Below are 22,225 nucleotides of genomic sequence, written 5' to 3'. Positions count from 1 at the left end.
ATATAAAATGCAGGTGGTACAAATCACTTTAGTTTGAAATGAATAATAGCCCTTCTTAACAATTAAGTGTATAATGTTATCACTGTATTAATAATATTCTTTAAGTTACTTTATTTAAAATTAAAGGGTAAACAATAAAATCTGTCTCAGAAAAACAAAAATCTCCTCTAATTTATAGCCTGAATGAACTCTCTTCATTTGTATCCTAAATAAGAAAGTGATGGTAAGGATGTGATTAATAGCTTATCTCACATACTATGATTATTTTTATTAAGTAAGTTGTTTTTCTATCATTATTATAGTTAAGCTTTACGTGAATAATAACTATATCAGATTAAACACCTAAGGGTATAGGGGTATAACTTAAGAAAACTGTTGCCTGATTGTTTCTTTTCTGTTTTCGTTAATATAAGGTACTTTGTAAGTTGAGAAAGTAAGGGACTTGATTTGATCTAGTCCTCTTTGTCCTGAAGTCAGTTGATTTAGAATTCTCACTTCCTGTCAGTGCCTTCATATTTCATTTAAGGCTTTCTTTTCCAATCTTGAGGTTTTCTCCGCTTTTCCTTAATAGTGTTATACAGATTTCAGCTTAATTCTGTTACGTTGTATAAATGACTTTCACCGTTAATGGGGAGGATCCCTGGATTGTGTGGTCCATAATACCAAGAAAAGTTCAGCTTGCAGTTGTTGTTGTTCAGTCACTAAGTCATGTTCAACTCTTTGTGACTCCATGAACTGAAGCATGCCAGGCTTCCCTGTCGTTCACTATCTCCCTGAGTTTGTTCAGACTCATGTCCATTGAGTCAGTGATGCCATCCAACCATTTCATCCTCTGTCGCCTCCTTCTCCTCTTGCCCCCAGTCTTTCCTAGCATCAGTCTTTTCCATTGAGTCGGCTCTTCACATCAGGTGGCCAGAGTATTGGAGCTTCAGCTTCAGCCTCAGTCCTTCCAGTGATATTCAGGGTTGATTTCCTTCAGCTTTCAATATCCATTGTTATATGTTTGTTTAGACTGTATATCTGAGTGCCCACTCTTAACTTGGTCTTGTATCCTAGGTGCTGGAATACAGGCAGGGATGGGAGGGAGACTGGTAAACCCAAGTGAACATATGAGATATTTGCTGATTGTGGTAAATGCTCTGAAGGAACTAAACAGGATGCCAAGAAAGAGAGTGCCTGTGAGGATGGTTTGGAAAACTCTTCGAGAGAAGAGGATAATTAAGCTGAAATTGAGGAATGGGAAGGAGCCAGCCACGTTGAGAGCTGAGGAGAGAGCTTTCCAGGTAGAGGGTACAGCAGGTGTCAGTACAAGACCTTTGAGGCGGAAGACAGTTTGGGCATGTCCAGGGAACAGAAGGAGGCCAGCGAGGCCAGTGTGTGTCATGAAAGGGACAGAGGGATTTGAGAGGAAGCTGGGAGGTGTGTGCAACCCAGATCACACAGGGCCCTGTAGGGAATGGAATGGAAATGACACTGGATGGTTTTAAACAAGGAAGCGAGTTGTTGCAGTAGCTACTTTTTGACATTATATATTGTTGCATACTGTTTGTTTATTTTATATTTTGGGCTCCAAAATCACTGCAGATGGTGACCGCAGCCATGAAATTAAAAGACGCTTGCTCCTTGGAAGAAAAGCTATGATCAACCTAAACAGCATACTAACAAGCAGAGACATTACTTTACCAACAAAGGTCCGTCTAGTCAAAGCTATGGTTTTTCCAGTAGTCATGTATGGATGTGAGAGTTGGACTATAAAGAAAGCTGAGCGCCAAAGAATTGATGCTTTTGAACTGTGGTGTTGGAGAAGACTCTTGAGAGTCCCTTGGACTGCAAGGACATCCAACCAGTCAATCCTAAAGGAAATCAGTCCTGAATATTCATTGGAAGGACTGAGGCTGAAGCTGAAACTCCAATACTTTGGGCTACCTAACGTGAGGAACTGACTCATTTGAAAAGACCCTGATGCTGGGAAAGATCGAAGGGGGCAACAGAGGATGAGATGGTTGGATGGCATCACTGACGTGATGGATATGAGTTTGAACAGGCTCTGGGAATTGGTGATGGACAGGGAAGCCTGGTGCAGTCCGTGGGGGTCACAAAGAGTCGGACATGACTGAGCAACTGAACTGACCTGAACTGTTACTGAAAGTAGACCAGCCTTTAGTTTGAACTCAGCCTCTGGAGAATTCATACCCCTGTCTTGTGATTTGGCCTCATCTAGTTACAAGAGCACTAAGTACTCTTGGTTGGTCAGGATGGTTCAGGACCTAAAAGGGGCTCTGAAGGGAATCTTAGGTCACTTCCATAGGTTTTCAGAGTCTTTTTTTTTCTTTCTTTTTTTTAAGCTGCTACAGTGTTTAAAACACTTTAATATCTTACTCTCAAATTTTTTTCTTTAACTTGAAAAACAAATTAATTTGGGGTCAAATTCTCATAATACCAAACCTATTTGTTGTTTTAAGATGTGTGATTCTTTTTCTGGGTCCAAGTTAATGTTTAAGAATACCATTGGCTGTTATGAGGAAAGGAAGAGGAGCTTAAGACAAATTCGAAGTGCAACTACCAGCAGTTGTTGATTAATTAGAAAGGTAGCAGATGACATCAAGTTAATCAGATTTACTGAGACCTTCAAGTTTACCCAGACCACAGGAAACATAAAGGGGTGCCCAAGCCTATGTCCTTGTATTTTTGCATTTTTATAACTAATTTTATAGTTTTATAACTAATTTAGCTTATAATTTTTACATTAAAAATACATTTTAAAAAGGCCCTTTCCCACTGGAAGAATATTTCTGTGAAATACTAAGTTAAAAAATTATTTTTAACCAAAATATTTTATAATTTAATAGACCAGGTGGTTACAACTATTCAGTTTGGTGGAAAAACAGTGCCAAGAGCAGATAGTGGCTCAGCAGGAGCAATTCCACAACCAGATTCAAGTAAGTTGTTCTTTATATTGATTCTTGTTTTATATTGTAAAATTTGCAGAACCAATTAGTTAATTCTCTCTCTCTTTTTTTTTTGAGAAGGAAGGATTTATTACTTGCAGCAAGTAAGGAGAATACCCAAAGCAGTGTCTCCCTGAACTGTAAAATTGAGGACGTTTTTTAACTAAGGGCACATGCATATTCATGAGGAGGCTTGAGCAGAGGAGAATTCAGCATAGAATTGGGGCAGAGATCTACAGAGTCCACGCTTTAGTAGACTGAAGTCAGGAGGGTCAGCATCATAGTTCCGTCCTCCACCCTGGTAGGGGCTTAATTCCTAGTGTCAGGACTTATTGAAGCTCAGGTTCTTTATGTCTCATTGAAGACAGAACTCCGTGAAAGCCAAGGTGATAGATAAGTGGATTTACATAGAGAGGCACACATTTCATAGACAGAAGGCGGTCTATCTCAAAAGGCAAGAGCGGCCTTGGGAGAAACACACTGCAGTCAGAGTGTGGGGCATCTCAGAAGATGAGAGGCCCCCAGTTAGTTAATTCTTTATATCAGATTTGCTTATAAATTAAAGGTAAGACACAAGTGTCATCTTTAGAGTAGTATCTCTTATTTTTAAAAGGAGTATTTTTAAGACATTTATGAAAATGTGATATTTAATCTACAATCTAATATAGATTCTATAGAATCTATAATTCTACAATCTCTTTTTTTCCCCCCCCAAATCTCTTTTTTATTTTTAGCGTATACAGGAGGAAATAAAGAATTTAGTCAAGTTACAGACCAATAATGCTTCCTGGGCTTCCTATGATAGAAGTTCTTTAAGCAAACAAAGATCTTCAGAAAGTCAAATGGGTTTTTTTTCTGAAAACGCTGAGAGAAATGAATATGTTATCAGTTATCCCAAGTCTGAAGAGTCTGAAATGCAGCAAGAAGCATCCCTGTCGCAACCAGACTGCAATGTGGATAGTAGCTCAGTGAGCAGTGGGTATGGAACCTTTTGCATCTCAGAACTAAACACCTACAAATCTAAGGACGCTCAAGATTTCATGGAGCACACAGAGGCTGCTGAAGGACAGTTTGGAGCAGCGGTGGTGCCAGCGGAGCCGCTTGGAGACGGAGTGAAAAACCAGAGCTTTTATATTCATCCAAAAGAAGAGACTCCCATTTTCCCCGGTGAATTTGAACACAGTTTTCCTGGTGAAAGTAAGATTTCGGAAGTATACAGTGGAAAAACAAACAAGTAAGTTGAATTTCTCCATCACTTGAAGGGAGTTTTACTTGTTAAATGCATTTATAATAAGCTAAACATGTTTAGTAAATACAGCTCTTTTTAGTTGGAATGAGATGTGTTTGAACATGTCAGTTTTATCAAATTTTTTATTGCCTGTGGAAAACTGAAAGTAACAAAGCTCACTATATGTTAATGACATCGACTGCCTTCCCATTGATAATAAGACTATGAAAACTCTTAGGGTGGGAGGCCTCGCCAGAAAAATACCTTTTATATTTTCTAGTCACTACTGACTTGCTGAAAATTAGAGTATAGGACTGAATCAACTGGAATTTTGTCACACATGTTCGTATTATTTAAAACCAAATATTATATACAAGCATGCTCAATTTTATGTTTTTTATATATTAGAAGAGATTTTGTAAGTTAAATGACATTTTAATTCATCCAGGGGACTTTTCAGTAAAAGGAACTTAGGCTGAATTTGTAAGGCAAATAATCACTTAAAAGTTACACTCAGTTTTATGTCTCTGAAGGGTGTCATCTAATGTAAGATATTTAACTATAACAACTCATATGGGTACCCATAAGTCCATCTAAATAAGTATGGTTTCACTGTGGAGATATACTTAGTACTTGTAGGTGCCACTGTGGTGGTTTTTGTTCTTTCCTTGGCTACAGACTATACATACTGTTAATCACTGGTAGTCAGTCCTTTTCTTCTGTTTTGCCTTTAATAATAAGATATTGTAAAAAGAAATTCATGCAACTCAATAAAAATCTATCCCCTCGCTGCTATTAGAAAAGCAGTTCGAAGCATAGTCTCTATCAGTGTTTAGTTTTATTTGAAGACAGTATTTAAAGAGAGGTATTTTGTTTTTTTCTTTTTAAATAGTAAATCGATAACATCGTGGGCTCAAAGGCTGAAGCAGAACCAACCAAAGAGAGCACATAAAGAAGAGGGCTACTCAAAATCTATGCAAGGAGATGAGCAAACCAAGAAATCCCCAATTGAGAAAGTAGGTGATAAGTCACTTGACTCTGGTGTGCTTTAGCTGTGGATAATCAGGATAGTTACGTTGTGTTTACCACCTGTTTACTAACACAAAAATTTCTTTGCCTTTTCTTTTGTTAGTTTGTTCCCTATCTTTTATAGTGTCTCTAAGAATGGGAAACAGTAGTCCAAGTAGTGGTTCCTTAATAGGCCTGAAACCAAAGCTAGTGAGGAATGAAAGTACTAGAAAAAAAAAAAATGAAACATTTATTTTGTAAATGTCCTAATTCCTTTTGTACTGCAAATGTTTACAATTAGCCTGAGAGTAATCTATTATTTTTTGAAAAACCCTCAAATAATTTTTATTACTATTAAGTTGTAATAACTATTAATATATGTGTGAATGCTTTAGATGTCTCTATAAAAACAGTTGAAGCTTGGACAACTTGAATTTATGATCCAAATTGCAGGAGATTAAATGTTTACATTTATGTGGCCCTTTTGCCCATACAGCAGCTGCTTTTGTTAAAGAGTTACGGATACTGAGTAAATTTTAAACGTCTTTAAAGCCCCTTTGGCCTAAATTGTCATTGAATAACGTTTAATATAATACATTGAGATCACAAAATCACGTCTCTCCACAAACTTGATTCCTTTAGAAATGGGTCATGTCTTGATTATTCTGAACACTTTTTCTATCATCCTTTGAAAAAGATCTATTAAAGAGTAGAAATCATAAGAACACAGTCCCTCAGCCTTCATAAGGCACTATTCTCTTTCGGTAAATTTTCTTTCTTCAACCCATGATAACTTAGGCTTCTTAATATCAGGTGTTGAACTTAATCAGATTTGTGTTGAGGAGGGAAATGAAAGTGAAGAAGCTCCATGAACCATCAAGCCTCTGGGCCTGGTGCTGTATTGGTAGCTCTGTTCTTTTGAACCAGCACAGTATATCCTTGTTTGGTGTAATGGCATAAAAGCCTTTGGAGACTGGACTGAAAGTTGCTTTTTTCATTGGAATAGGTTGGCAGAAAGGGAAAATGTTTTCCTACATACTAGTTTCTTTTTTTTATTTCAACGTTAGCTGAAACTCAGAGGAGACTTTTTCACTTCTGATAAACTACGTATTTGTGGTATGTATCACAGTGGATTCACTGTCTTTTGCGACTGTGGATCAATATTTGTTCGATGTAGCCCTGTGGTTCCCAGAATTTGCTGCATGTTAGAGTCATTAGGCGCTTCAGAAATCTGGGACTCCCCTGGTGGTCCAGTAGCTAAGACTCCACGCTCCCAATATAGGGGGCCTGGGTTCGATCTCTGATTGGGAAACTAGGTTCCATATGCTGCAACCAAGACCTGGTGCAGCCAAATAAATAAATTAAAAAAAATCTACTTACACCTGGCCACCAGCCCCAGATGGTCTGCCCTCATTGTTGTGGTTGTGACCTGTTACCAGGTGGTTTAAAAGCTCCTCCGGTGAGTCTTCTGGGCTGTAAAGCTTGAAACCAGTGAACTGGCCAAGTTTTCTTCCTCCATCCAGTGGAGGATCTGATGAGCAGCCAAGGATCAGAGGTACTGTCTGAGAGATGCCCTTTGGGGTTAGGTCTTCCTAGTAGTCTGTTTTGCCTCTGGGGGTCTCAGTAGGGCAGAGGGGAAAGCTGTGATGAGGGCATGATGCTCTTTGAACTTTTCCTTTTCTTTGATCATCTCCTAAACAAAGTTTTATTTTCCTATTTTTTTAAAGGTGAATTCGATATTTTTGATCTTAAATCCTTAGGGGAAATCAAGTTTCTTTGGTATGTCTGTTTTAAACAGCTTTCAGGTAATGGGGGTTGGTGAAACAAAGACACCACACCTGAAACGTACTTTTTACTTGCCTAATTCTCAAATTCTGTGGATTCACAGAAGTTGGAACTTTGCTCTTTATTTCATCCTTTCTCATCTCATTTTTTTTTTTTTTCCTTTTCATTTTCAGCCTAAATCCAGGGAATCTTTTTTTTTTTTAATTTTTTAATTTTTATTTTTTTTTCAGGGAATCTTAATGATCAGAATTCTCTTGGAATCCAGTTTTCTTCTAATACAATATAGTTTATTTGGGGGTCTAGCTATTCTGAAGCGAATCTTGAAATTGGATAGCGTTTAGCACAGGGATTTTCTAAAGCTCCAGCCGGTCTTTGTCTCCTTGGTCCTTTGGGACAGACTGGCTGTTAGCATTTTTCCAGCTGTGGCCTCCTCGGTGGTTTTTCAGGTGCTTTAGACGGTTACTGATGGAAGTCCTGTGCTAGGCTGAGGCTGGTTTCCTGGGAAGGGCTATCCTTGCACCATACTTTCCTTTCTCTTTAAAAATGGGCTGTTTTCTTCAGCCAAAGCCTTAGGGGCTGGAAGAGCAGCAGAGGATTATGTGAGGTAAGCCCCCTCCGGCCAATGCAGTGTGCGTTGGCTCAGCACTTTAGGATTTGCACCTCAGAACCGACGCAAAACAAAATATTTCACTGGGGATTTTTCACTTAGTCTTCTGCAGTCAGCTTTTTCTGGTCAGCTGAGTTCAGATATGCAACAGAAATTCGAACAGATAGGAGTTGTAGAAGAGACATTTGATGAAAAAGAGGTTAAAAGTGGTGCCTTAGAAAGCTGTGCATGCATGCTCAGTCGTGTCCGACTCTTTGCGACCCCATGGACTGTAACCCACCAGGCTCCTCTGTCTGTGGGATTCTCTAGGCAAGAATACTGGAGTGGGTTGCCATGCTCTCCTCCAGGGGATCTTCCCAACCCAGGGATCGAACCCGTGTCTCTTATGTCTCCTGAGTTGACAGGCGGATTCTTTACCATTGGCTTCACCTGGGAATCTAAGGAGGATAGAAAAAGAAGGCTGAGCGGAGATCCCCTTCTTGGTAGGGAGAATGTCAGCATTTTTAGCATACTTTTACTTAGGCAGTAGGTCCACAGGTGCTTGTAAGCAAATAGAGCTATGTACTTCTTAACAGGAATTGAAAGTTTGGAGGTGGAATTGATAAAAAAAATTCCAATGAAAATAATCTTTTCGCATATCTCATTTGGAATCACAGATTTCTTGTGACAATGCCAGAGATATTGTAAGGAAATTTTAACTCAGATCTTTTAATTAGAATTGAGAATAAGTAAGCATTTTTAACCTTTTCTGGTAACCAATTATTTGTATCTAAGGTATAGTCTGCTGTTGAGAGTTCATGTTAGTTATTTATGTGCAGTTTTCAGAGTTGATTTATTGCAGTCTTACTGATAAAAATGAATTGTTATGGCTTTTACATTAATTTTGGTACTAAATGACTGTAATTCTAGGCACTTGAAATTTCTTTTGAAAATCGATGGCAAATTAGGAATCCGTTTTCATTCTGAACTCTTTTTCACACCTACTTCCCGTTTCTTCTTTCAGCTCCACAGATAATCAAAATAAATGTTTGTAAATTACACAGGAATAGAAAATCCTTCACTGTTAATTCCTATCATTTTGCAATTATTGGAACCGTGGGGAAAGCCAGGCTGACTTTCTTTGTGAACCTCTGAAAGTTTCTCTATGCCTGGGTTTGACACCTGGCTCATATTCCTTGGGTCAGCAGTTTGTGCCTAGAGATTTTAAACTGTCAACTGATGGCTTTCTTTCTTGATTTGTAGTCTGATTTCACTGCTGATACACATTCTCGAGTTTTTTACTTCAACAAACCAGATGAGGGTCCAAATTCTTGGATGTCTGAATCAGGAGCAGGTATGATACTTGTTTTTGTTTTCTGGCCTTACCCCTCGGCACGAGGGATGGTTGTTCCCCAATCAGGGATAGAGCCTGTGCCCCCTGCAGTGGAAGCATGGAGTCCTAACCACTGAACCACCTGGGAAGTCCCAGTACTTATATTTTTAAGTTTTTTCAAAATAGTAATGTGTGCATTTCTCCTAGGGTGATAATCGTGTACTGTATACTAAAGGGGTTTCTAAGATGTATTGTGTGTTGTCTTATGTCTCTGCATCTGTAACTTCCTCACTTGCCTTAATTTGTGCTACCAGTTTTGAAAAGATAGAAGTGTTTTGTTTTTTTACAGTTATTTCAAATGGCTACAACAATCATCTCAGTGTTTTTTTGGATATCCAAAGTGAATTAATAAATTCAACCTCCCTGTGAGCCATTCTGTATTCTCCATGGTGAACTTATTTTAGTCTTAATGGCTTTGCACACTAACTCCTTTTTCCACCATCCCACATCCAATTCAGGATGAATCAGCTTTGCCTGTGAAAGTTGCCAGACTCTGGCGACTGTCACCACCTCCCTGCTCTCATCCTTCACAGAGCCTCATCACCTGCCCTCTGGGTTCCCATGAGCCTCTTGACCAGCCTCCCTGCTTTCACCTTGCACCTTCCATCTGTTTTCAACACTGTAGCCAGTGCAGTCCTTTGTAAAGACCAGTCCGATCACGTGACACCTCTGCATAAATCCTGCAGTGGGTCTGCCATGTGCAGAATGAGAGCCCGGAGTTTGTCCTTATTCCCACAGGCCCACAGACATCTAGCCCTGCTGTTGGACCTCAGTGTCTGCTAGGCTCCCCCTTTCTCTGATTTAGCAGGGAGGCTCTTTGCTCAAATATATCAGATGAGTTCTCGTTTTAGGGCTTTTGTTCAGCTGCTTCCTGTACGTGGAATGTTCTCCTCACTCCTTATGGGGGGAACCTCCTCATACATGGCTAACACGGCCAACCTCAACCATCCTATTCAATAAGAGCACCTGTCCTCCCTTCTACACACACTGCATCCTCCCTTATGCCCAGTTTTTAAATTTTACCAGAGGAGAGTGCTGCCCATCTTCTGACATACTGTATATACTGTAGTCTTTTTGCTTCCTCCCCACAGCTGGCATAGTAAATGCTCAATAAGCATTTGAAACATTGAGTTCTTTACATTGCTCCTGTGTAAGTCTGTACTTTGCATAAAGAAATTGTTGTCTTTTTAAAAAATATATTTATTTTAGGGACTTCCCTGGCCATCTAGCAGTTCAGACTTCACCTTCCAACACAGGGAGTGCAGGTTTGATCCCTGGTCAGGGAACTAATCACACATGCCTCATGTCCAAAAAACCAAAACATAAAACAATATTATAACCAATAAAGACTTTAAAAATGGTCCACATCAAAAAAAAAGTCTTAAATATTTATTTTATAGTTCAGTTTAAAATATTTGAATCATTAAGTTAGGACTCCTACATGGCAAGACACTTAAGTGAATTTTTTTCCCTTCTAAATTCAATTTTCTGTATCCAGGTAGCCAAAACCTCCCATATTTAATTTTCTTTAGGTAGAAATAAGTTCTTCTAGAAAGCACTATTATTCTTTTTCCTCACCCTTATCTATTCTGTGTATTTTTTCACATTAGGACTGACTTACTGGAAACTGGAGGAGAAGGACATGTATCACTCTTTGCCTGAGACTTTAGAGAAGACATTTGCACCAGCCTCCTCCACGGATATATCACCAAGCCAGGTAATTTCATAATACGTGATGCACATGTATATTTGTGTTACACAGTTGTATACTGTTTCATTTATAAACTTTGTGTTTTTCTATTTCTGATATACAGAAAAAAGGCATGGGCTTTAAATCATACCTACCTGCTTTCAAATTTGGTCTCTAGCATTCATTGCTTGTGTGAAAATTATTTAAAAATGAAATTAAAAATGCCCAGTGTCATATGAAATTAAATGACATGGTTTTGTGTCCACTGTTTTAAATGTAGTAAGTACACAGATAAACTTCTTTTCCCATTCCTAGACCTGGTTTTGATTTTCTACTGTTATAACCTCCCACTGATCCATTTTGTCATAATTAAGTTACTGTATTGATTTTCTTTGAGCAAGGAATGTAAATACTTCATTGACTTCAGAGCAAAGGAATAAAAATATCCAGTATGTGTATATCGATGTATATCGATATATATAACTCTGTCTTCTGTGCTTAGATCAGGGGATGAGAAAATGGGTTGGAGGAAAGGAGAGAGACGATTAAAGTAACCAGGAGAGCTATAAACACAAGTGACAGGCGTAGATGGACAGGACAACATGGGACCAGCAGATTGGTGGACATCTGAGTCCCAGAGAGGGTGGAAACCAGCACTCCATCCTTCAGGAAAGGAGTAGAAAAGACAGATAAACACAAAGAAGGAAGGGCTGGGGAAGTGAGATTGAGGGGTCTGGGAGACTCAGTGGGCTTTTCAATTATAGGCTCACTGTGTGTGTTTTCTTGATCTGCAACATCTGTAAATGATGTTTTGTTGACTCAAAATATAAAGTTCCCATCAGTTTTAAGAACTCCTGCTTCCTATTCTACCAAGAAAAAAAAAAATTCATCAATTAGACTGATGCAGTGCTTTCTTATCACTTAGGATTTATGTTTTATAGACTTAAACATTTTTATCATCTATTTCTCATACATACTTAATGAAAAATATAAGTGAAGTAAATTGGTTGAAACGTCTTTACCTTCAGGGGCTTAACTCTTCACACTCTTCTCTTAAGTCAATGCTGGTTTCTGTCTTTTCCATACTCATTTCCCTTGGGCCACCAAGAGCATTGGTGACTTTACATTTCTTTAAAAGCGAATGAAAAGCCTTGGTGCTGAGTTTTTACCTGACTTAGTAGTTATGTATAACTGACCTGTATTTGACCCTCAGATGGGGAATGTTGCTTAAGCAGCTGATTCACTGTCCCTTAAATATTGGTTCTCAGGGATTCCAGCACAGGTTCAAGCCACTAGGATTTTCTTCCAAGCTGCTGACACCCTTTGGCCAATTTTGATGGCTTTTTTATTTGTATATGAGGAGCCAGTGACAATTGTGTCAACAGCTACTACTTGACCAAAGGCATTTGTAGGATACCATTAATTATAAGAGGCATCCTCTGTTCAGAGATGTTAAAATATGACGAGAGTTCAATGCCTGGTTGGGGAACTAAGATCCCACAAGCCTTGTGGCATGGCAAAAAAAGAAGCAGTCCCTCATACAGGGCTGTGTGTGCTCAGTCATGTCTGACTCTTTGTGACCCCATGAACTGCAGCCCATGGCTCCTCTGTCCATGGAGTTGTTTTCCAGACAAGAATACTGGAGCGGGTTGCCATTTCCTTCTCGAGAGGATCTTCCCAACCCAGGGATCGAGCCCATGTCTCCTGCATCTCCTGCATTGACAGGCAGATTCTTTACCCTTGAGCCACCGGGGAGGCCCCAATATAGGGCTACTTTCCCAGTGTTTCTCTAATATGCTGTTTTTGATCCATTCATTCATTTACCTATCTCTCTGTCCATCCATCCCTTCACCCATTCCAAGGTGAAAAAAGTCACTTGGTATTACTATGGTCTCTAAATAGAATAGTTATAACTCTTCACCCAGGCCCGCGGGGTAGGATTCCTCAGGCTATAGCTAGAGCCAAAGAACTGCTGCTCAATGTAAGCTTCAGCACTTGAAAAGGCTTCTAGGTTATAGGTATATAAAAGTAAAATTTCAAAGTGGAGTTATAGAAATCGTTAATTTTAAAAGTTTACATTTAACAAATTAATGCCTTTAATGCACACACACAAACTATAATTGTCTTTTTCACAAGCTAGTTAAGGGTGTATTAAAAAATATTAATTCATGGTGCTCTGCAGTCTTTGTAGTATCTGGAAATGGGACAGTTCAGAAGTTTAAAGCTGTATGACAAATGGGTTCTTGCAGTGCTTTCAATGTATCTCTCACTGAATCTGTAATATCATTTGAGAGAATGTCCAAAGTTTAAATTTGAGGCCCAGAGTTAAATGGTACCTTGTCATGACCTACAATAAGACCCATCTTAAGATAGGTTAGGCCCAGTGTGTTACTATTTGGAGCTGAGGCCTCTTCGTAACACTTCGAGTGTAGCAAAGCCCTGATTTCTGTTGTGGAAGTTAGGATTGTATCTTCTTGTTTTTATAACTAATTTAAAGGAGGTCTTATTTTCATTGGGTAACTTCTTTCTTAACACTTCTTGTCTGTGATGTGCTGTGCTTAGTCACTCAGTTGTGTCCGACTCTTTGCGACCCCGTGGACTGTAACCCGCCAGGCTCCTCTGTCCATGGAGATTTCTCCAGGCAAGAATACTGGAGTGGGTTGCCATGCCCTCCTCCAGGGGATCTTCCCAACCCAGGGATCAAACCCAGATTTCCCACATTGCAGGTGGATTCTTTACCATCTGAGGCACCAGGGACTGCTAACTCTTAAATATGAATGTAACTACAGAGCTAGGCAACTCCACTCTTGACACCTGTCCCTTCAAGTCACAGGAAATTAATCTGGCTGGAAGTTTTCTTGTCCCGCTTCATTCATTCATTATGAAGTCTTTTCTTCAGAACTTGTTTCTTATTTTAAGTAAGGAGATTACCACAGATTTTATTCTTTGAAAGTGTTCTTAGGGTTTTAAATATCCTAGGTTTAAATTATCCCGTTAATATTTATGGTTAGAAAAGATGAAATTTTTTTCCTGAGGTAACAGACTGGGGAATGACCTCCAAACTCTTTATTATAAATCTGATGGTCTAGCATCTTGGTTTATTTTAAATTTTTTAAAAAACCTTTTTATGGTGCTGATCTTGATATCAGGAAAGTAAACTTTTTTCATCATTGATTCATTGATAATATTTGAATAATTTTGTTTCATATCTTTAAGTCTAATACTAGTAATGAGATGAAGCCACCATCATTGAAGGATATTTATCATAAAAAACAAAGGGAAAACAAGCAGTTACCTGAGAGGAATCTCACTTCTGCTTCCAACCCAAATCATCCGCCAGAGGTAAAGTTGTCAGCACTGCTGAGTGAAAATAAAAGATGCTTCATGACTTTAACTCTCATCTTGAGCTTCTTTCCCCTAGGAGATCTAAAGCCTACTCACTTAAACAAACGAAAAAACCCGCATGGAGAGAGTGAAAGCTTACTGTTCTCTGTCTTATTTCTAGGTATTGACTCTGGACCCAACGTTACACGTGAAGCCAAATCAGCAGATTTCAGGGATTCAACCACATGGTTTTTTGAATGCTCTTGATGACAGAATATCCTTTTCACCGGACTCTGTTCTAGAACCTAGTCTCTCTAGTCACTCTGACATAGACTTGTTTTCACAAGCAAGTCATATCACTTCTCAGTTATCTGGTTTCCCAAAATATCCTACAGATGCAAAAATTTCGCCAGTGGAATCTTGGAAAAATCATGCATTCCGAAATGAGAGTAGGACCAGTTCCACGTTTCCTTCAGTATATACCGTTGGTAGTAACGACATCTCAGTCAGCACTGTAGATGAAGAAAACCCTGTCCTGGGACCGCCTGTCTCGGTCAGTCAGTCCCAGCTTCCAGGTACAGCCAATGGTGTCCCAGAATGCATTTCACTGACTTCCGTGGAGGATCCTGTGGTATTGTCTAAGTATGTACTTCTGGGAATGGCTTGTAATGTTAATAGATGTTCTCTAATGCCTGCTTAAATGATGAAAATTGTTTTTATTGAACTTCAGTAATACATAAAAATTAAAATAATTAAGGTAGACTGTCTAAAAAATAATCTTTGTTTTATTATTAATAGCTGTCAATTTGTGGATTGATCTCATATTTTCTATAGGTGTATAAAGAGAAAAGGCTGTATTTTTGATTATGAGAATGATTGTGTTCTTGTTTTTTCCTATTGAGAGAGTGAGGAGATGCTTTCTGAATGTTTTTTCCTCTCACCAACAGGATTAGGCAGAACCTGAAGGAAAAGCATGCTCGACACGTAGCAGACCTTCGAGCTTACTATGAGTCGGAAATAAATAGTTTGAAACAGAAACTGGAGGAAAAAGAAATTTCTGCAGCTGAAGACTGGAAGAAAACCAATCAAATTCTTGTAGACAGGTAAAACTTGTAATTTAACTGTAAAGTTAGTGTTTCTCCAATTTGGATATATTATTCTACCCAAAGCATAATATATTGTGATGATAAAACACTTTGAAAGCACATAATTTCGATTTGAAATTTTTCAGAGAAACATGTTTGCCTAAGTAATTATTTTTAAAGATTTGAGCCATCCTCTTAAAAAACACTGACAATTGATGAGGACATTTGTTGCATATGGGCAAAGTACTGAGATAGTTGAGTAGATTTTGTATATGTAAAGGAATGTCATTTTGTCCTGTGTACTTGTTTCCTGATAAGTCTGTGGCTAATGTCCTTTTTTCTTACCCAGATATGTATAGCCACTCATGCACCTGTGGAAATAATTATCTCATTTAAAAAAACCATAAGCACATGGGAGCATGGTCTTATATTAAGAACAGCTTTCCCCTTAGTTTCAAAATACTAGTATTAATAACAGCATACCTTGCAACATACTTTACAAATGAAATTAAACCGATTGGAAACTGAAGGGTGGCTTCTTGGTGGCTCAGTGATAAAGAACCCACCTGCCAATGCAGAAGACAACAGGAACAGTCCCCGATCCAGGAAGATCCCACATGCTGAGGAGCAACGGAGCCATAAGCCCTCGTGCCACAGCTGTTGATCCTGTGCTCTGGAGCCTGGGAGCCGCAGCTACTGAAGCCCTTGTGCCTAGAGCTCCCGCTTGTCATAGCTAGAGGAAAACCCACACAGCAACAAAGACCCAGCACAGCCAAAAACAAACAAACAAAATTATTTTTCAAAAAAGAAAAGAAAGAAAACTGATAGGGTCTTGATGACAGCAAATAATCCTTCTTTAGGGCAAAGACAAACCTCCTTGAGAATAATTATGAGGGAGCTGAAATCTTCTGGTCCAGTTAGCAGTCTGTCTTGCAGAATTTGAGTAAAACTAGCTTTTATACCTGTGTGTGGTTGCTGTGGTAGTTAACATGCTGTCTTAATCCATCCTGGTCATTTCTATTGCTTCCATTTTGCTGTTGGTGGTGGGGATGGGGTCCAGTGGCAGAGAGAAGTAGTTTGAAAAGAGCAAGGAAAAAATAAAAGCTAGTTTTAGGTTTTCTAGGATGAAAAGAAAAGAGTAGATAACAGACTAGTGAAGTTGGTTCTTGGTTTTTTTGGTTTTCGTTTTGTTTTAAGGAAGGCACAGATGACCACAGGTACTTCCTGTTGGAAATCAGAAGCCTGACAGAAGCGACCAGTAGGTCTTATTAGGTCAAAGAGAAGGTGCCAAAGAAGGCACAAAGTAAAGGGGAACTAGTTAAAATATTTTTATGTCTGGAACCCCTCAGAGTCATGAGAGGATGGAGGAGCAGGCTGGAAGTCAGTGTCTTACATAAATGAAAGTGTTAATAACAACGGCAGTCTGCAGCACTGGGGTCAGTGTGCCTGTAACATGCAAATGAAGAGCAACGCATTTTTGTCCCCTTCCACTACCCCCAAAGGATTTGGTTTGGCCTGAAGTTGTTTAGAGAGAAATCATTTACCTTAGACAAAAACTAATAATTATGTTGGCAGTATACGCAGCAGTTTTTTTCAAACTTTAAAATTGCAAATTGGGAGCTCCAGTTGGGGCCATTAATACTTGTCACACAGTTGTAACTTAGGGGGTGAGATCTTTGGCATACCAGAATCAGTGTGGTAATTAAAAGAGAAAAATAACAGCATACCTAGAGTTGACTGTTCAGTGAACTGTATTATTATTTGACTGTTTCATCAACAGTTTTACCAACATTTCATTTTTGCAACGCTTTGATGCTTTTGTTGTTCCGTCGCTCAGTTGTGTTGACTCTTTGCGACCCCATGGACTGCAGCACGCCAGGCTTCCCTGTCCTTCACCATCTCCTGGAGTTTGCTCAGACTCATGTCCATTGAGTCAGTGTTGCCATCCAACCGTCTCATCCTCTGTCATCCCCTTGTCTTCCTGCCTCAGTTTTTCCCTGCATCAAGGTCTTTTCCAGTGAGGTCTTCATATCAGGTGGCCAAAGTATTGGAGTTTCAGCTTCAGCATCAGTCCTTCCAATGAATATTCAGGATTTATTTCCTTTAGGAGTGACTGGTTTGATCTCCTTGCTGTCTTATCCGACACCACAGTTCAAAGGCATCAATTCTTGGCCCTCAGCCTTCTTTATGGTCCAACTCTTATGACTACTGGAAAAACCATAGTAAGATTTGACTAGATGGACCTTTGTTGGCAAAGTAATGTCTTTGCTTTTTAATAGGTTTTCTAGGTTTGTCATAGCTTTTCTTCCAAGGAGCAAGCATCTTTTTATTTCATGCCTGCAGTCACCATCTGCAGTGATTTTGGAGCCCAAGAAAATAAAATCTGTCACTGTCTCCATTGTTTCCCCATCTATTTGCCATGAAGTGATGGGACTGGATGCCACAATCTTTGTTCTTTTAATGTTGAGTTTTAAGCCAGCTTTTTCACTCTCCTCTTTCACCTTCATCAAGAGGCTCTTTTTTTTTAAAAAAAAAAAAAAAGAAAAGAAGAAGCTCTTTAGTTCGTCTTCGCTTTCTGTCATTTAGGGTGGTGTCATCTGCATATCTGAGGTTATCGATGCATAGTGGATAGGAACCTGAACTCTGGAGCCAGACTGCTTTGCTCGGAATCCTAGTGTGGCTCAGGAGGAACTTGACTTCTCTGTCTCTGTATTCACATTTGTAAAGTGGGATTGATGGCAAGCCTGACTCACAGGATTGTGCGGATGAATGCAAAGTGCTTAACATAGACTGAGTATGTAGCCAGTACCCAATAAATACTAACTGTTATTCACAATACATCATTAAACACTGAGTCAAAATGGTAACTGAATTCTTCCATGTATTTTGTTATTTTCAGGTCCTATGATAATTAGCTTTACAAAGAATGTCCTTCATTATAAGAATAATGACATTCATGCTAATTTGAAATAATATAGAAGGATATAATATGAAGTCTTTCTACCCCATCTTCTGTCCTCACATCCTAGACTTAATTTTTTGCATCCTTTTAGAAATCAAAATGTATATGCATATATAAATTTTTTTCATGGCAAAGATCAAGCTGTTTTATGCAGTCATCTATGTGTTGCATGTTAAGTGTACAGTTTACTGGTTTTGAGCCTTCCCGTTGTTGTGCTACCATCACCAGTGTCCATTGCCAGAACTTGTTTTAGCCTGCAAATCTGTCAGTCTGTACTCATTAAACAATAACTCCCCATGACCCCCTCCCTCCAGCCCCGGCAACCATCATTCTCCTTTGTCTCTATTAATTTGATGCTTCTGGGTACCTTGTATAAATGGAATCACAGTATTTGTCCTTTCGTGTCTGGTTTATTTCACTCAGCATACCATGTCCTTGAGGTTCATCCTTGTTCTAGCGTGTGTCAGAGTTTTCCTTCCTTTTTAAGCCTGAATAGTACTCCATTGCATGTATATACACACACACACACAGCCTTTTGTTTATATCCATTCATCCCTTGGTGGACACTTAAATTGCTTCCATCTTTTGGCTATTGTGAATTATGCTGCTGTGACTCTGAATGTACAAAAACCTGCTCATGTCTTGCTTTTTTCACCTAATAATTCTTAGAGATTTTTTCATATCATTATTAATATTCCCTGACTGCTATAATATCAGGTTCATTGGGAAATATTTTACTAAAATGGCATCCTTAGTATTGGCTAACATTGGAAAATTTGTTTTATGTAATATATTAGAGAATCAGATTTTTATAACACTTTTAAGAGAAAGGATATTGCTTTTGATTGTTTTGTTTCAATATATGTTGTTTTAGATGTGGCCAGTTAGAGAGTGCTCTGAATGAAGCTACTAGTCGTGTGAGAACACTTGAAAATAAGAATAACTTACTGGAAAGAGAAGTGGTAAGTATGGTATTTTTTGTTGCTGTTCTAGTGACTAAATGTTTAAAAATGTAAGCTTTTTTATTAAGTGAACTTTAGAGACAAATGAATATTTTTATAAAAGCATTATATGTTGCTTGTCTTCTCCTTTAGGATTTCTTGTTAAGATTCTGTTTTGAATGCTGCTGGCTTCATATGATAACTACATATTTTACCCTTTAAAAATTTTATTTTTTAATTGGGATATAATTTGGATATTATAAAACTCATGCTTTTAAAGTGTACAATTCAGTGGTTTTTAGTATATTCACAAATTTATGCAACTATCACCATAATTAATTTTGTAAGTTTTTTCTGCCTTAAATCCCAAACCCCTTTAGCCATCCCCACCATTCACACACATACACACTCTTTTCAGCTATAAGCAGCCACTACTCTGCTTTCTGTTTCAATGAGTTTACCTATTCTGGGTATTTGGTGTAGATGGAATCACATCATATGTGACCTTGTGTATCTGACTGCTTTCACTTAGTATCAGGTTTTCAAGGTTTATCCATAGGGTAGCGTGGGCCAGTATGTCACTCTTTCATAATTGAGTAGTACTCTGGTATGGTTACGCCACATTTTGTTTATCTATCCATCAGATGATAAGTGGGTTGATTTTACTTTTTGGCTATTATAAATGATAGTGCTGTGAACATGTGTATACAAGATTTTATATGGACATATTTTCAGTTTTCTCAGATATATAAGTAGGAGTGCTTAACCTCTTCCTCTTAAATAACTTGTTTTTGCCCCCATGCACTGCCAAGTTTTATTCTTCTGTGTGTACTTTTACAAACATATTCTAGACATTATTTCTGTGTCTTTGATGTTTATTTAGTTATCTTTGTCACCTCCTAAACTGTGGCTTCCCATTTGGCTCAGTGGTAAGGAATTTGCCTGCCAATGCAGGAGATGTGGGTTCGATTCCCTGGGTCAGGAAGATCCCCGGAGGAGGAAATGGCAACCCACTTCAGTATTCTTACCTGGAAAATCCCATGGACAGAGGAACCTGGCGACTACAATCTATAGGGTCACAAAGTCAGACACAACTGAGTGACTGAGCATGCATACACATGCATGCACCTCCTAAACTATAAACTTCATGAAGTCAGGGACGTTTCTGTTAATCTTACATTTCTAGCACCCTAGTAACCTGGTGCCTGGTGGATTTGCAATTAATGATTGTTGAATGGATATTAACAGATCAGATGCATTTTGAATTTTATTTTCATTATGAGACAATATGGTAAGAGATTCTTTTTTTCCCCCTATGAATATTAATGTGAGGCAAAAAATTCCAGTTTTGCTCTCAGAATCAGTTTCTTGATAGTCATGGTGATTTTTTCCTCTTTAAAGTGGTCTATAGGTGAGTCCTGGAATCAGAATGCCTCTGTGGTTTTCTGTGTATTGTTCTGTAGGGTAATCCTTTCTAGTCTCCATTCCTAGGATATAACAGAATATCAAATGTGTTCGTTTCCGTTTATATGTTTTTGTATTTTAGTGTCCACAGTTTTATTAGCTGCTGTTGAGACCTCTGTCTTTTAAAAAATTATTATTATTGAAAACAACGTATTATCCTTGTCTTTGTTTTGTAGAGTGATTTCAGAGAACGCTTCAACGCAGCCAGCAGTGCCTCCAAAATTCTGCAGGAACGAATTGAAGAAATGAGAACAAGTAATAAAGAAAAAGATAATACCATTATTCGACTGAAATCTAGACTTCAGGATTTGGAAGAGGCATTTGAGAATGCTTACAAACTCTCAGATGATAAAGAAGCAAGACTAAAACAAGAAAACAAAATGTTTCAAGATGTAAGTGACAAGTAACGATAACTCAGTTCTGTGGTTGGCTAAAAGTAGATTCAGGTTTTGTAGTCTTAACAAGCTGTTATGACATTTTTCACGTTTGTTTTCACTTTACATGACTTTGCTGTAGCTGCAAATATCCGTATACCTTTCTGGTCAAGTCGGTTGGGTCTCATCTTGAAACAGGAAGTCAGGGCTTTCAGAACTATGGTGTCACTCCCACGCCTTTCAGTCGCTAGCAGGGCAGCTTTTGAGTGGTCTTAAATCAACATCTGTGTGTCAGGAAGGTAAAATGAACCAGATTTAGAAGAGGCTTGATAGAATTTTTCATTTTGATTTAATTTCACTTAAAATTTAGAATTGTATCACATTAAAGATGGATTGTTGCGGGTTTTTTCGGTTTAAGTTTTTATTAATATTTTTGTTACAGTACATAAAAAATCTGGAAGTATTTCCGGCTGTTGAAATTTTCTTTCTGGTAGCTTTAGATTTGATTCTTGCTGCTTTGTTTTTTAACATTTATTTTCATGAAGATAATACATGTAAATGGTTTAAATGGTCAAATTTCAAGTGAGAAACATCAGTCTTCTCCACCTCTTCCTGACTTGTAATCCTCTATCCTAGAGGTTGTTATTTTCAGCCGTTTTAGTTATTTCTTCTAAAATTTTGCTCCCTGTTTCTAAATAATAAACTTACATTGCTCTTTTCTTTTACCTGTCAGTCTCAGACGTTATACATTGACTTCCTTCTGTGCAATATCACTACAGTTTAGCTTTCTTACACCATTGGCTCCCAAACACTTGTCCCCCTCTTTCCAGTATGATTAAATTGATTCTAAGAAGCTTATTTTTTACATTTGAACAACTATGAAATTGGAACACATTTTTATGCTATCATGTCTTATTTTAATGGCAGCGTTTTTTCCTCTTAGCATTTTATGACTGTTCTGGGTCTTCACTGCTGCGTGGGCTTTCTCTAGTTGTGGAGAGTGAGGGCTACTCTCTACTTGTGGTGCATGGGCATCTCATTGCAGTGGCTTCTCTTCTTGCATCGTGCAGAGTTTAATAGCTGCAGCTCTTGGGCTTCAGAGTGCAGGCTCCGTAGTTGTGGCACTCAGGCTTAGCTGCCACGTGGCATGTGGGATCTTCCCGGACCAGGAATTGAACTGGTGTTCCCTGAATTGCAAGGCAGATTCTTAACCACTGGACCATCAGGGAAGCCCCCTCTTAGTATTTTAGTAAATAATATTAAATAGTATGATTTCTGATCAGTGGTTAAATAGTATGATTTGTGATCAGTGGTTAAATAGTATGATTTCTGATCAGTGGTATCTTAGATTTTAAATACAATATATTATTTATAGGTGGATTAGAATTCAGTATTATGCCCATGTAAATATTTTTCAGAGCTAAGCTGCAGTGTTCA

The 22,225-nt window shown here is 38.4% G+C and overlaps 1 protein-coding gene across 6 annotated transcripts in view; it reads left to right on the top strand.

Moving 5' to 3' along the window:
• Nucleotides 1-22,225, top strand: part of MPHOSPH9 (M-phase phosphoprotein 9) — a 53,581-nt gene that overhangs the window by 8,578 nt on the left and 22,778 nt on the right. For 5 of the 6 annotated variants that reach the window (XM_043441907.1, XM_043441889.1, XM_043441879.1 and 2 more), the window contains 10 exons: nt 2,850-2,939; nt 3,683-4,182; nt 5,069-5,192; nt 8,819-8,909; nt 10,559-10,665; nt 13,855-13,980; nt 14,144-14,604; nt 14,910-15,065; nt 18,884-18,971; nt 20,591-20,806. In XM_043441907.1, the coding sequence (XP_043297842.1) occupies nt 3,791-4,182; nt 5,069-5,192; nt 8,819-8,909; nt 10,559-10,665; nt 13,855-13,980; nt 14,144-14,604; nt 14,910-15,065; nt 18,884-18,971; nt 20,591-20,806 (1,761 nt within the window). In that variant the 5' untranslated portion in view covers nt 2,850-2,939; nt 3,683-3,790. The remainder of the gene's footprint in view (nt 1-2,849; nt 2,940-3,682; nt 4,183-5,068; nt 5,193-8,818; nt 8,910-10,558; nt 10,666-13,854; nt 13,981-14,143; nt 14,605-14,909; nt 15,066-18,883; nt 18,972-20,590; nt 20,807-22,225) is intronic. The other variant, XM_043441868.1, reaches the window with a different exon arrangement.

The sequence above is a fragment of the Cervus canadensis genome, chromosome 1 (genome assembly GCF_019320065.1).
Source record: "Cervus canadensis isolate Bull #8, Minnesota chromosome 1, ASM1932006v1, whole genome shotgun sequence".
Classification (NCBI taxonomy): domain Eukaryota; kingdom Metazoa; phylum Chordata; class Mammalia; order Artiodactyla; family Cervidae; genus Cervus; species Cervus canadensis.
This window is presented reverse-complemented; position numbering and strand designations above follow the sequence as displayed.